Below are 15,319 nucleotides of genomic sequence, written 5' to 3'. Positions count from 1 at the left end.
TCTCTACTAAAAATACAAAAAACTAGCTGGGCGTGGTGGCGGGTGCCAGTAGTCCCAGCTACTCGGGAGGCTGAGGCAGGAGAATGGTGTGAACCCGGGAGGCAGAGCTTGCAGCGAGACGAGATTGCACCACTGCACTCCAGCCCAGGGAACAGAGGGAGACTCTGTATCAAAAAAATAATAATAATAAAAAGTAGTAGAATATCAATGGCAGACTTTTTCAATTGTGTAGCTACAGTTGATTTCTTCTTATTTCCATTTCTCAAGAGTTTTAATATCCATGCTTATTTTTATTTATCTGAGACAGTCTCACTCTGTCACCCAGGCTGGAGTGCAGTGGTGTGATCTCAGCTCACTGCGACCTCCACCTCCCAGGTTCAAGCAGTTCTCCTGCCTTGGCCTCCCGAGTAACTGGGATTACAGGCACCCACCACGACGCCCAGCTAACTTTTTGTATTTTTAGTAAAGAAAAGGTTTCTCCATGTCGGCCAGGCTGGTCTTGAACTCCTGACCTCAAGTGATCCACCCACCTCCTCCCAAAGTGATGGGATTACAAACGTGAGCCACCACGCCCTGGCTCATGCTTATTTTTAAAAAGGCATTACTTCCATGACATAAGAAGGGTGAGAGTTTAAAAAGCAAACACTATGAAATTAGCCAGCAAAGTGTCTAGGCTTATGGCTACTATGTGAGTGATATGGTCTATCTGTGGTACAGTGGACTAACGCCTCACAGTCTCAGGCTCACTAAATTATACGAATGTACTTGTTAACTCCTTCTGCAGAGCATTGTCTTTTTAACCCATGAAAGAACTGAGATCCAAAAAAACAAGTGATGCATCAGAATCAAAATATGGATACCTGGGTCCCACCCCCAGTCTCCTCTGTTTGGGTCCTAGAAGGCCGGATCCGGGTGAGTTTTTAAAACCCTGACATGTGAATCTAACATAGAAATCTGATTAAAACTATTTTCTTCTGGATAAAAATGATAAATAGCAGGCCAGGCACAGTGGCTCACGCCTACAATCCCAGCACTTTGGGAGGTTGAGGTAGCTGGTCACCTAAGGTCAGGAGTTCGAGACCAGCCTGGCCAACATGGTGAAGCCCCATCTCTACTAAAAATAAAAAAAATAGCCAGATGTGGTGGCAGGAGCCTATAATCCCAGGTACTCAGGAGGCTGAGGCAGGAGAAGCTCTTTAACCTGGGAGGCGGAGCTTGCAGTGAGCCGAGATCACGCCATTGCACCCCAGCCTGGGCGACAGAGCAAGACTCCATCTCAAAAAAAAAAAAAAAAAAAAGATAAATAGCTAGCCTTCATTTAGATCCACTGTATATTAAGAACTGTAACTGGCTATCAGAATAACCTTGGACTTTCTCTTATTTGATCTTCAACGATTTAGACAGATGTCACCACTTTACAGATAGCCAGGTTGTGCCTGGCCTATGTTATACCAAGAGCTAAAATTCTAATTCAATCAGGTCCGACTCCATGATGTGTGTTCTTTCTACTATACCTCGTTTGCCGAATATGGAAAAGAACAGAAATTAAAGAAGTAACGAGGCCAGCCCTGTGACCGACCACCTATTCCACATCTGGGCACACACTTAGTATTCCGAATGATTGCAGCAAGCATCAACAAAGCCAGGCCTTCAGTGCATGCACTATTAGTAGGGACGCAAGCAGGCAGGGTTAGGGTGGCCGGTTAGTAACAGGCGTGAGTGCACAAATATGATCATCAAATAGCAAAAATGCAATGGCCAATCAGGTGCCTTTTCCTTACCATTAAATATTCCAATCTCAGTTCTTACTGAATATGGCAGGTCATACATCTAAATTATTTAATAAAACGTTTAAATTAGAATACTCTTTGCTAAAATCTATTACTTCAAAAGTAGCAAGATGTAAACTCTTTTCCATGGGAATTAAAACTCTTACTGCTCTCTAGAGTCACAATTAACAGGAGACTCAAAATGATGCCAGAATCCCGGCATCCTCCAGTGCTGGTGCTGAGCTGTGAGAAGCTGGCTGCCAAACCTGCTTGGCAACAATAATCTCCCCCAAGAGTTTATATTAATCCCATGAGCCTTAACCCAACTCTTTAAAACTCTAACTTAATCCAATTCTAAAGGAATAACCTGTTTTCAGGAATTTGTCCATCTAAAGTTTTCTAAGTGAAAACATTATGTCATAATAAAGGACCATCCTGTCCAAGGAAGTTATATTTTTTTCCTCCTTGAAAAACCTAACGGCTATATCCAAGAATGGTTAATAGCAGTATGATCAACACTAGCAGATTCAAAAATTCTAAATGTTGGCCTTCTGTGTACTTTCAATGGCAGGCCAGGGGATTTTAAGATAGTACAGGTTAATTCTGTAATATAAAGATAACTGTGATGACCTGGAATTTCTTGAGTTAGGAGAATTCATAGCATAGATTGGTTTTTAAATAGCTAATATCTTAGGGAAATATACTTTTAATGTAAAATTTCACTTATCTAATAATTACAGCAGCACATTACAGTGTTGTAGCAGATCAATAAAGTAAACTTCTGGTAACAATGGTATTAAAGAATAGGCATACTTCTGGTTTGGAATCTTTCATTTAAAAAGAAGGAAATATCTGAGAATAATATTTTGGTGTGTCACAAGCATGAAACTGTGGAATCGCGCCTGGGCCTCCTCCCTGTTTTGAAGGCTACGCTCTGGTTTTCCACTTCCGGTTCCTACAGAAAGTCTTACTCAGACCTAAGCTGTGAGCACTCCGGCTAAGGGCCCCACAGTAGGCGTAAGGCTCAGGTCAGCTGACTAAAGCAGCTGTACACATAATGAGGGCCTTATGCTGTCCACATGTAGACCCAGCGGCAGACTTGGATGAGCTCACAGTGCCTTTTAAAAAGTTCATATGGTTTAATAAAGCAAAATGGAAGCATGCTAGAATGCAAAGGAATTTAAAAGAATTCTGTGTAGGGTATTTGGGGGAAGATTTTTTAAATTTTTTGGCCTTGAGAATTTAAAATATCAAATTAAGAAGCTCCATGCAGTTAACTTGCACTTAAGATACAAAAATTTAAAATTAAAGCTCAAGACACAAAGGACACAATTTCCTCCCGTGCTGACGGCGCCCGGGTCCTCTTTGGTTGGATGCTGGTGAGCCCATCAGTGACAGGTAGGTCACACTGGGAAGAGTAGACTGCTGGTAAGAGGCTCACCAAAAAGACAAAAGATATTCCTTTTTTTTTTTTTTTTTTTTAAAGAGACAGGGTCTCACTCTGTCATGCAGACTGGAATGCAGCCAGCAGTGACACAATCACTAACACTGCAGTCTCGAACTCCTGGGCTCAAGCAATCCTCCTGCCTCAGCCACTCAAAGTACTGGGACTACAGGCACCAGCCACTGTGCCTGGCCCCTAAGAAAGAAGATACTCTTCAAGAGCAGCTTAAAATCAGGCTCTTGATCTACTGACATCTACTCCTTGAATTTGAAGCACTGCAGCTCAAAGTGCTTCTGATAAAAATAAAGACAAGTCTATATGCTACAGAGGGATGGCTCACTGGCTGTCAGGGCACAGGGTCTAAAGGTTGCTCCTGAGCACACAGTCAAAAGCACATATGCAAAACATGGCTACGCAGGAGCGTGTGGAGCTGTGGGACAAGCTGCTCGGGCCGTTACAGACCTTAGTCCTGGACACCTTCCCCACCTGTGAGGGCACCAGGAAGGGCATCTATTGGGAAACAAACAAACAAACCAACATGGCTGTGTTGTTTTCAAAGTAAAAGCTCTGATGTCATCAGAAAAAAAGTTATTAACCATTTTTAACATGTGCAAATTATGTATTAAATTCCTGAAAAAAGTTATTAAAAGATATTGTTAGAATCAGTTAACCGTCACCCTTTGGATTAATGGAAACCTTCGGCACATTTTTAGCTGCAAAGTCACTCAATATGGTTGGAAAGCCCAGAGGTATACTTCAGCTTCTTTTCCAAAAGTGCCTCCACTTAGAACAATTTAAACTGGGCTGCTGTAAGAAATTATTTGAGGCCCCTAATTACCATTTTTTAAAACACAGTAGAAAACCCCATATCCATCCTTAAATAAAATAATAAATTAGAGCATTTGGGATGGATACATTTTTGAAATCTTAAATCAAGTGTTCATGTTCTAGACTATTAAAAATATGCCATTAGGTAGTCCACTAAAACCTGTACAATCACCACCACTTCAAAACAGGTTCCCACTGGGTCTATAGGAAACTCTTCACTCTTCCCTCCCAAGCCATTAGAGGCCAGCACTCTGATATGACTGTACCCTGAGATCTCCCTTTTGGAGCATTCGATTTGGCATAAATCATGTTTTTTAAAGTTATACCTGAAATTCTGTACTTAATATGAACATTTTTACTCTTAGAAGTACTTAGAAGTACTGTTTAAGCATTTTAATGAGGAATTCACTAAGAAAGTTCATGCTCGTGTTGTAAAATACCTTCCACCTGGATTAAAACGCATTATGTTTAGAAAAATCGTACGTAGGTCTTAAACACACAAGCAACTGTAAGTCAGGGGTTGGCAAACTTAAAGGACCAGGTAGTAAATGTTTCCAACTTTGTGGGCCATATGATCTCTGGTCACGACGATCCAACTCCGCTGTTATAGCACCAATGCAGGCACAGACAATATGTTAACAAATGGCTGTAGCTGTGTTCCAATAAAACTTTAATGACAAAAACTGGCTGCAGGACAGGTTTGGCTTGCAGGTGCAGTTTGCTGACGCCTGGTATAAATCAAAGCTTAAATAAAATGGAGTAGTACTAAAGCAATGTAGAGCAGACAGGGAAACATGGACATTGATGTCCTACTTACCCGTTACTATCTTGGAAGCTGTCGGTGCTGCGTTGGTGAGGCTGCTGTCCCCAGCTGAGTGGACACCAGGAGGATGGGGGGGTGGGGGCACGCTGGGCCGGTTCCTTGGCTTTGGTACTGGTCTCGGTCTCGGTAAGGTTCCAGCATGTGGCTGTGCAGTCTCAAGGTTACCCCCCGCCAGGGTCTGAGGAGCTGGCAGGCTGGGGTTCTGTTTCCCTAGAGGCGGAGTACTGGGGGGCGTTGGAGTTTGGGGAGGGGTGTGAGATGGCTGCTCAAGTCCATGCTCACTGGGCAATGCCATGGGGTTGGGAGGGCCCTGGCTATTGGGCTTGGTGTGCATCAGCGGCGTGGCCTGCGTAGGGGGCTGTGGTGGCGGGTGATTGGGAGCTTGGATTGGAGACAGGCTGCTGGAGTACCTCCGGGGTGCTGAAAGCTGGGAGGGGGCGGAGGGCTGGCCTGGAGGCTGGCCCGTGTGCTGAGTGGGAGGAGAGGGGCTTCGGGTGGGTGGCTTTGGTGACAGACTGGGTGGATGCTGAGATGTTCCTGAAGAACTCTGGCCCCCGGGGTGGCCAGGAGGTGGGTTGCCTGGTTTCGGGGGTGCTGGAGCGGGTTTCTTAACGGCTGCACAAAGAGAGAAAAACACCTTTCAGTAGGAACAGTGAGGCAGCAACCACCACCACCACCGTGGCCAGGAGCCCAAATTTAACCCCGCCAGTAATAAACCACAGCACCACGTGCCTCTGATGAGAGGTGGTCAGGAGGGCACCACACTGTGTCTTCCTCCCCAGAACCCATAACCCTAGTCTAACCATCAGAAGAACATCTGACAAACACAAATTGAAGGCCTTTCTTCAAAAGGCCTGACCAGTACTCTCCAAAACCGTCAAGGCCATAGAAAAGCACAGAAAGAGGGAGAACGTGTCACAGACCGAAGGAGACTAAGAAGATACGATGACTACATGCAATGTGGGCTCCTGGATGAGATCCTGGGACAGAAAATGGACATGAATGGAAAAACTGGGGAAATCTGAATAAAATGTGGAGTCTAGTTAATGGTAATGAACTGCGAGGTGCAGTGGCTCACGCCCGTAATCTCAGCACTTTGGGAGGCCAAAGCAGGCAGATCACTTTAGCGCAGGAGTTCAAGGCCAGCCTGGGCAACGCGGCAAAACTCCATCTCTACAAAAAATAAAAAAATTAGCTGGGAGTGGTGGTGTGCGCCTGTAATCCCAGCTACTCATGAGGCTGAGGTGGGAGGATCACGTGAGCCCGGGAAGTCCAAGGCTGCAGGGAGCTGTAATCACACCACTGAACTCCAGCCTGGGCAGCAGAGCGAGACCATTTAAAAAAAAAAAAAAAAAAAAAAAAAAGGCGGGGGTGGGGTGGTAGGACTGGCCCAATGTTGATTTCTGAGCTGGGGTAAAGGTACCATGGTCATGTAACACATTAACAACAGGGGAAACTGAGTAAGGGGTATACAGGAACTCTCAGCATTATCTTTGCAACTTTTCTATTCAAAATTACTCCAAACTAACAAGTTTATTTTAAAAATTAAGTACATTCTGCACATTTGAAAGGGCTTTAAAGGTCTATCGTTCTGAAAATTCAACAAGAAGAAAACTGTTAACAGAGGCCACCCGAATAACACGGAAGTGCTGCCCTCAGCCCGCTTAGCAGCCTCCTCGTTAGGTCCCCATGGGAAGACACAGAAAAAGGCAAGAACAGCCAGGAGGGACCACCAAGCAGGACTGGTTCACCCGACGTAACATGACCCCTGACCCCACGCCACCTTCTCCTCGAGAGCTTGATTGGTTTGACTGGTCTTAATAACAGAACTTCTACCAATTCCGGAAGCATTGGAGTTAACAGATATGTCCTGGACAAAAGCGTGAATAAATGTGGAAGAGTTGCCTTAGAATTATTTCTCTAAAGAGAGCTGAATCACATCACTCTCCTCCCTACACCAGCTGAGATCAGGGAGGGGAACCTGGTACTGAGGAGGGCAGGAGGAAAACGACAGACCTGGGGCTCTGGTTTCGGGCTGGGAGGGGTAGGGGAAAGGAGAGACTTTAGCCTTTTTCAAACTCTGCTAAGATCCTACCGGTTCCCCAAGAAAAAAGAGAAGGAAATGAAGGAAAGAAATGAACATGTATCACTGTTCACGTATCACCAGTACCAAGTAAGGCCTTTTACATAAATTATGCACATTATAATTTATATAAATTATCTCATTCAAGTCTCATAAGCTCATTGCAGGGCAAGCTCTGTAATCGCCATTTTCACAGAGAAGAAAACTGAGGCGTGAAGAGGGCCAGTGTTTGGTAACAGGCCACACAGCTAGTAAGGGGCAGAACAGAGACTCCTGCCCATGACATGTGGACTCCCTGAATGCTTTTTCCTCGTCCTCCTTCCTCTATTCCTCGGCTGCCTGTTTACAGGTCCCAGAATTCAGGATTAAAAAGGGTAAAGTTTCGGTGGCTCATGCTTATAATCCCAGCACTCTGACTGGCTGAGGCAGGAAGATCACTCAAGACCAGCCTGGGCAACACAGTGAGATCCTGACTCTACAAACAAATAAACAAAGCGGCCAGGCATGGTGGCATGTGCTTGTAGTACCAGCACTTTGAGAGGCCAAAGTGGGAGGATCACTTGAGTCCAGTGGCTGAAGGTCGCAGTGAGCTATTATCACACCACTGTATTCCAGCATGGGTGAGAGAATAAGACCCTGCCTCTAAAAAACATAAGAAAGGAAAAAGAAAGAAAGAAAAAATAAAGTGTACTCTGCTACACTGGTCTGGAACTTCCAACCCTGGAACTCAGAAACCACCAACCAGCTTACATTAGCTGTACTCCGGAATGCCATCAGCATTTTAAAAAAAAGTCTAGTTTTCTGTTCTAAGCAATAATAATTGCAAATTCACACTGAATAAAAGTTCATTCCTGACATTTAAGGGTGTGAAGAGGATGAGGAGCGGGAGCATGGGAGCAGAGTGTCCGAGGGAGGGGGCTGGGAGAAAGGGAGGCCTTGTCTGAGACCACCTCAGAGGCACAGGGGGTGGGTAAGGCAAAAAGAATCAAACCCATCTTGTGAAGAAGCCTGGGAGCTGTGATTTCCGGAAGCAGGAAAGACTCCGAATGTGGCTATGAGGAAAAGAGTCTTCGTAACCCAAAACCAGAGTCACACCTGGAATCTAGGTACAGAAGACTAACTTCCCTCAAGGATCAGCTGAGATCCTGATAAGATGACGGTGGCTCAGAGAGACAGCCTTAAGAAGGATAAAGTGGGGGTCTGCAACCAAGAAGTGGACCCGAATCTGCCTCCCTGCCTATAATTTGTAGAAATTCCACTAACATTTGTGTCGTGCTTTATAAAGACCATGCTTTCATAGACAGACACAGTGAATTTCATCTATTTTTTTTTTGAGACGGCGTCTTGCTCTGTTGACCAGGCTGGGGTACAGTGGTACAGTCTTGGCTCACTGCAACCTCTGCCTCCCAGGTCCAAGCGATTCTCCTGCCTCAGCCTCTTCAGCTGGGACCACAGGCGTGCAGCACCACACCCGGCTAATTTTTGTATTTTTAGTAGAGATGGGGTTTCAACATGTTGGTCAGGCTGGTCTTGAACTCCTGGCTCAAGCGATCTGCCCACCCCGGCCTCCCAAAGTGCTGGGATTACTGGTGTGAGCCACTGCACCTGGCCTCTCTTTTTTATTTTAGAGATGGGGTCTCACTCTGTTGTCCAGGCTGGAGTGTGGTGGTGCTATCATAGCTTACTGCAGGCTCGACCTCCTGGGCTCAAGAGATCCTCCTGCCTCAGCCTCCTGAGTAGCTGGGGCTATAGGTGTGTGTCACCACACCCAGTTAATTTTTAAAACATTTTTTTGTAGAGGTGGGCTCTCACTATATTGACCAGATTGGTCTCCAACTCCTGGCCTCAAGCGATCTTCCTGCCTCAGCCTCCCAAAGTGCTGGGATTACAGGTGTGAGCCACCATATCCAGCCAGAAGAAGTGATTTTTGAGGTGAGACCTGAATGTTAAGAAGAAACCATGTGAAGATATGGGACAGAATGTTCTGGAAGCCCTAAGGAGGGATGAGCCTACTTCATTCAAGGAACCAAGAGCAGAGTGTGTTGAGAGGGGGAGCGTAAGCTCTGGGCTCAGAGGTAGGCCCCACCAGAGCACAGAGAATCCGGGGTGAGAAGTTTGCATGGAAGCCACTGAAGAGTTTAACCAACAGATGACATGATCTGCTTGGAGTTTTAAAGCAACTCCCCTGGCTGCTGGTTGGAGGACTGCAGGGGAGACAGGTGGGAGCAGTTCACATTCTGTCCATCAGGACCTAGAAAGCTCTCAGCCCAATTCTGAGGCAACAGTGGCTCCCAGACTCACAAAGCTGAGAAGTACAGAGGCTGTGGTGGTCTCCAGACAGAGTGAGGGCTTGGGACACCAGGAAAACTGGGAGCATTTCTGCAGAACTGACTTGTTTGTTAAGCTTTGTCGCGCCTAAGGAAAAGCTAAATGTCTGTTTTTCTGTTCTCGATTTTTTCCTTTTTCTTTTATGACTTTTCTCTTGAATGACTGAATTTTCTGCTTGCCATTTTACAACAGACATAGAAAAGATCTGGCCGCAAGCCTCACCATCTGAATCCTCACACTAACTTACAGAGGTCTGCACAACCTTCCCTGAGGGCAAGGAGGAGGGTGGCTGCTTACCTCGGCGCAGAGTATGCGGGCTGGGCCCCGCAGCACTGTGAGGTGGGCCCAGGGAGAGCTGGTGGGAGCCGGCAGCTGCCTGGGCCTGGTTTTGGCCAGAGGCTATCTGACTGTTGTTTCTCCCTGGTGCTGGCGCAGCTGCAGATGCAGGATCCTTAGGTTTGGGAGGACTAACAGGAGTAAAAGCCCAGTTAGACGTCAGACAATCCCAGCTAGAAAATCTGAACATACTGCACATAAAACATAAGATTCCAAGCAGAGTTTTCACTTCGGCAGGAAGGAAAAGGATCTGAAATTCTAACTAGCTCGCACTGGGCTTATAAAGCTAGTGTTTACTTGGTGCCATATAAAGAGCTAATGTATACTTGGTGTCATTTTTTTTTTTAAGAGATGGGATCTTGCTATGTTGCCCAGGTTGGTCTCAAATTTCCAGACTCAAGCAATCCTCCTGCCTCAGCATCCTGAGTAGCTGGGACTATAGGACTATTTATTTTATGAGATTCATTGCAACAGACTGGACTCCAACGACTCTGCCACTCCACTATCATGAGAGAGATCATTTCAAAGCAACCAATGCAGAGTTTTCAGCTCTACTGTGTTTGGACTTAAATTGGGCAGTACTATTAATATCATGAAAGGGCTTTTAGATGTTGACATATATACTATACAAAACTAAGCAAAAGCCACAGTAAAATAGGACTCTAAATGATAAAGGGCTTGATTATTATCAATAACTTGAACTGAAGGAGAACTCAGAGGCTAAATGACTACTCGAAGTCCAGAGTTGGTGGCAGCAGGATAGAGATCAGAACTCAGGCTTCCTGTTTCCTGGCCCAGAACTTTTTATACCAAACATTAAAGCTCCATTTTGTCAAGGTCACCAAAGAGTGAATAACATTAGCGTAATGTACATTAAAATACCTACAGAATACAGTATAAAAAAACAAAGAGCAGGCCGGGCACAGTGACTCATGCCTATAATGCCAGCACTTTGGGAGGCTGAGGCGGGTGGATCACTTGAGGTCAGGAGTTCGAGACCAGCCTGGCCAACATGGTGAAACCCCGTCTCTACCAAAAATGCAAATATTAGCCAGGTGTGGTGGCTCACGCCTGTAGTCCCAGCTACTCTAGAGGCTGAGGTGGGAGAATCACTTGAATCCAGGAGGTGGAGGTTGCCGTGAGTCACGATCATGCCACTGCACTCCAGCCCAGGGGACAGAGCGAGATCCTGTCTCAAAAAAAAAAAAGCAAAATGACTGACATTCCATTTGTCCTTCTGCGTTAAGACTAATTATTGTCTTAAACAATACATTTAGCCTTGATTAAACAAATTGAATGTCACAAGGAAATGAAAATATGTAAATTGGCTGGTCGTGGTGGCTCATGCCTGTAATCCCAGCACTTTGGCAGGCGGAGGACGGAGGATTGCTTGAGACCAGGATTCAAGACCAGCCTGGGCAACACAGTAAGACCTTGTTACGACAAAAAATTTTAAAAATTAGCAGGGCATGGGGGTGCACGAGTATAGTCCCAGCTGGGAGGCTGAGGTGGGAACGTTGCTTGAGCCTGGGAGATTAAAAGGCTGTAGTGAGCCATGATCACGCCACTGCCCTCCAGTGTGGGTGACAGAGCAAGACCCTGTCTGAAAAATAAAACAAGACAAAAAACAGGCCGGGGCAGCAGCTCACGCCTGTAATCCCAGCACTTTGGGAGGCCAAGGCGGGTGGATCACTTGAGGTCAGGAGATCGCGATCAGCCTGGCAAACATGGTGAAACCCCATCTCTACTGAAAACACAAAAATTAGCCGGGCATTGTGGTGCATGCCTGTAATTCCAGCTACTCCGGAGGCTGAGGCAGGAGAATCATTTGAACCCAGGAGGCGGAGGTTGCAGTGAGCCAAGACTGCACTACTGCTTTCCAGCCTGGGCAACAGAGTGAGACTTTGTCTCAAAAAAATAAATAAATAAAAATAAAAAACAAAAACAAGAAAAAGAAAATAAGTGAATTCGCTTAGACTTTTTCCCTTCAAACAAAACAATTTAAACCAAAACAAGTATACACATGGGGTACAATTATTGACAAGCTAACGTGGAGCCTATGACGTGCATGGGAAGCCCTATGAAGTCTGAAGCCTTAATTTTTTTTAATGCCATAGTAAACTTTCCCAAGGTGAGGAAAATGGAATTCAGGAATGCACAAAGCATTCAGCATTCAGTTTAAATGGTGAAACAAGATTCCTATCTCATGAGCAGCTTCACACACGAGGCTCTCCCTTGCTCATCCCAAGGACGAAGAGAAAGGAGTTCTTCCAAGGCAAATTCATCACTCTGCGTGGGAAATAAACGTGTGGATAAACGGCCTGTCCTTGTTCTGTGTGTGTTTATTTTACTTCGTGTGTGATCATTCGGTGTGTTGTGGGTGGCCAGTGCAGAACACATGACAACAGAAATTTTGGCGCACGTGTGCAGAGCTGAGCAGCGGTCAGTTCCAAACCACAAGGGATGCCACCTGAAGTAGCCTCTGGTGGTTATCTGCCTGGATCAGTATGGAGAACTGAATTAATGTCAATTAAATAAAAATCTCAAGTTCTGGCCGGGTGCAGTGGCTCACACCTGTAATCCCAGCATTTTGGGAGGCCGAGGCAGGTGGATCACCTGAGGTCAGGAGTTTGAGACCAGCCTGACCAACATGGTGAAACCCTGTCTCTACTAAAAATACAAAAAAATTAGCCGGGCATGGTGGTGTGTGCCTGTAATCCCAGCTACTTGGGAGGCTGAGATAAGAGAATCACGTGAACCCAAGAGGGGAGGTTGCAGTGACCCAAGATCTGGTTGCACTCCAGCCTAGGCGACAGAGTGGGACTCTGTCTCAAAAAACAAAAACAAAAACAAAAACAAAAAAAAACTCAGGTTCAAGGTGCCTTTTCTTAAAAGTTGCTATCCATTTGCAGCCCACTCCAGGTGGCTAATCCAAAGGTTAAGCAACTAAAAGAGACTTTTAAGAAAATCTACCAGGCAGGCATGGTGGCTCACGCCTGTAATTCCACTATTTTCGAAGGCTGAGGCAGGAAGATTACTTGAGGCCAGGAGTTCGAGATCAGCCTGGGTAACCTAGGGCATCTATGTTTACCCCATCTTTACAAAAAAATAAAAAAAATTAGCTGGGCATGGTGACAAGCACCTGTAATCCCAGCTACTTGGCAGGCTTACGTAGGAGGATTGCTTGGGCCTAGGAGGCGGAGGGTGCAGTGAGCTACGATCATGCCATTGAACTCCAGCCTGGGCAACAGAGCAAGACGCAGTCTCAGAAAAAAAAAAAAAAAAGAAAGAAAAGAAAAAAGAAAAGCTACCATCTTATTTTCCACCTTGGACTCATGGATCAACTGCCCTATAAGACTGAAATCTGGGGGTGTGGAGTGAAGTCTTAGTCACCTCATGTGCCCAGCACAGTGGCCAGCACATATCAGTGACTTGGTCAATCTGTCTGACTGAATCAATGAATGAATGAGTGAATAAATACTAGTAATACTAAAATTTAACTAACTTGCCACATTCAAATGCTTCCTGGTTAGCACACTGGATGACAACGAACAGATAGTACATAAATGCTGACAGTGTCCATCAAACAGGTGACAGAGGCTTAACACACTATGAGACACCCACTGCCTTCCGGTTTCCAGCACCAAAGCAGTGTGGCAAAGAACGCAAACCAATGTTGCTTTCTTTGGAAAACATAAAAAGAAGCGAGCCATTCATAGTCTTTTTTTCCGTCTTTTGCCAACCAGAGGAGTGAAAGCAAATCTGTTCACTCCATGCTGGAGCAGTTCTTTGGGCCGTGGATGCCGTGCCCAAAGGCCACCACCTGCAAGTAGGTTGGGGCGTCCAGCCTCCACTGCCAGCAGAAGTCGGCCTCCTTACCTGCCGTCACCTGGGCTCGGCCCCTGCTCCAGTATGCCTGCAGAGGAGGGGACAGTCCCACCCCCAGAGCTGCTTTCAGACCTAGAGCTCTGGGGAGGGGGCTCTGGGCCAGCGGGCGCCACGGTGCTGCCATCTGTAGGTGGGAGTGGCGGCTGGAAAGCAGGGGATATGTGCTTTCTATTTAGAGTGCCACCCCGCCGGTGGGCCTGGAAGTCCATAAGCTTCACACCAAAGCTACACAGAGAGAAGAAACAGTCAACACACCATGCGAGCAGACTACTGAGACAGAAGCCCATCGGTCCACATGAGTTAAAACCACACATGTGGACAGCCACCCAAGTTGCCCAGCATGCATGAAGCGGCAAGAACCAGACTAATGGCCACCCCCGATACCAAGGCAAGCAACTCTACTTGGCTTTGAGCCCGAGCAAAGCCAATGACCCTGGTACTGTTCAAAGTCTTTGATCAATTTGGGTGTGAGCAGCTAGAAGCAAACAGGCAGGCCTCATCTTGAATGACACCATATTACTGTGTTTATCCCCGTACTTCCTCTGCTTTTTTTTCCCCCCCCTTTAGACACGAGGTCTCACTCCACCACCCAGGCTGGAGTGCTTAGCACTCCAGTGGAGCAATCATAGCTCACTACAGTGTCAAACTCCTGGGCTCAAACTATCCTCCAGCCTCAGCCTCTGGAGCAGCTTGGACTACTAGCACACATCACCATACTGGGATATTAAAAAAATTTTTTTTTTTTTTGAAACGGAGTCTTGCTCTGTCACCCAGGTTGGAGTGCAGTGGCGCGATCTCGGCTCATGCCATTCTCCTGCCTCAGTCTCCCGAGTAGCTGGGACTACAGGCGCCCACCACCACATCCGGCTAATTTTTTGTATTTTTTAGTAGAGATGGGGTTTCACTGTATTAGCCAGCATGGTCTCGATCTCCTCACCTTGTGATCTGCCCGCCTCGGCCTCCCAAAGTGCTGGGATTACAGGCGTGAGCCACCGCACCCAGCCAAAAAAAAAAAAAAAATTTTTTTTTAGAGACGGGGTCTCACTACATTGCCCAGGCTCTCAAACTCCTGGCCTCAAGTAATCCTCCTGCCTTGGTCTCTCAAAGTGCTGAGATTACAGGCATAAGTCACCACGTCTGGCCCATTTCCATATTTCCTAGTTCCCATCTCAAATCTGTTTTTGGGGAATGAAACAGAAGTCAAGTCCAGAAGGCCTACCAATGGTAGTATAAGGTTATCACACCACACTGCCTCTTAACTGAGATGAGATGTAGAAACAACCCTATGTGCATATGCAAACCCTACATCTGAAAGACACAGAAGGCTGGAAAAGCTGGGCGCGGGGGCTCACATCTGTAATCCTAGCACTTTGGGAGGACAAGGCGGGAGGATCGCTTTAGCTTGGAAATTCAAGACCAGCCTGGGAAACATTGTGAGGCCCTGTCTCTACAAAAAACTTTTTTTAGAAAATCAGCTGGGTGAGGTGGTGTGTGCCTGTCAAGTGGCTGAGGTGGGAGAGCTGCTTAAGCCCAGGAGGTCAAGGCTGCTGTGAGCCATGTTCATACCACTGCACTCCAGCCTGGGCACATAACCCTGTCTCAAAAAAACAAAAAACAAAAAGACTGGAAAAAACTGTTGCTTTGAGGAAGGGAATGGTGGCTGGATGCGGCTGGAGGATAGGGTGGAAGGAAGGCTGACTTTTCACTTAAGCCCACTGATCTATGAACTTAGCAACTTTTTCATTCAGTTCAGAAAGTAAAAAGATACCTGGCTTCCTGAGCTTGTGCTTACTGGCTCAGCTGGCAGGGAGAATACACAA

At 46.3% G+C, this 15,319-nt stretch overlaps 1 protein-coding gene across 1 annotated transcript in view; it reads right to left on the bottom strand.

Moving 5' to 3' along the window:
- ARHGAP17 (Rho GTPase activating protein 17) overlaps positions 1-15,319 on the bottom strand; it is a 177,795-nt gene that overhangs the window by 7,036 nt on the left and 155,440 nt on the right. Inside the window, exons 17-19 of the mRNA XM_050773405.1 lie at positions 13,491-13,724; positions 9,573-9,742; positions 4,859-5,479 (exon numbers count right to left, since the gene is read on the bottom strand). Coding sequence (XP_050629362.1) covers positions 4,859-5,479; positions 9,573-9,742; positions 13,491-13,724 — 1,025 coding nt within the window. The remainder of the gene's footprint in view (positions 1-4,858; positions 5,480-9,572; positions 9,743-13,490; positions 13,725-15,319) is intronic.

The sequence above is a fragment of the Macaca thibetana genome, chromosome 20 (genome assembly GCF_024542745.1).
Source record: "Macaca thibetana thibetana isolate TM-01 chromosome 20, ASM2454274v1, whole genome shotgun sequence".
Taxonomy (NCBI): Eukaryota; Metazoa; Chordata; class Mammalia; order Primates; family Cercopithecidae; genus Macaca; species Macaca thibetana.
The sequence above is the reverse complement of the archived record's forward strand: the minus strand, read 5'-3'. Positions and strand labels throughout refer to the sequence as shown.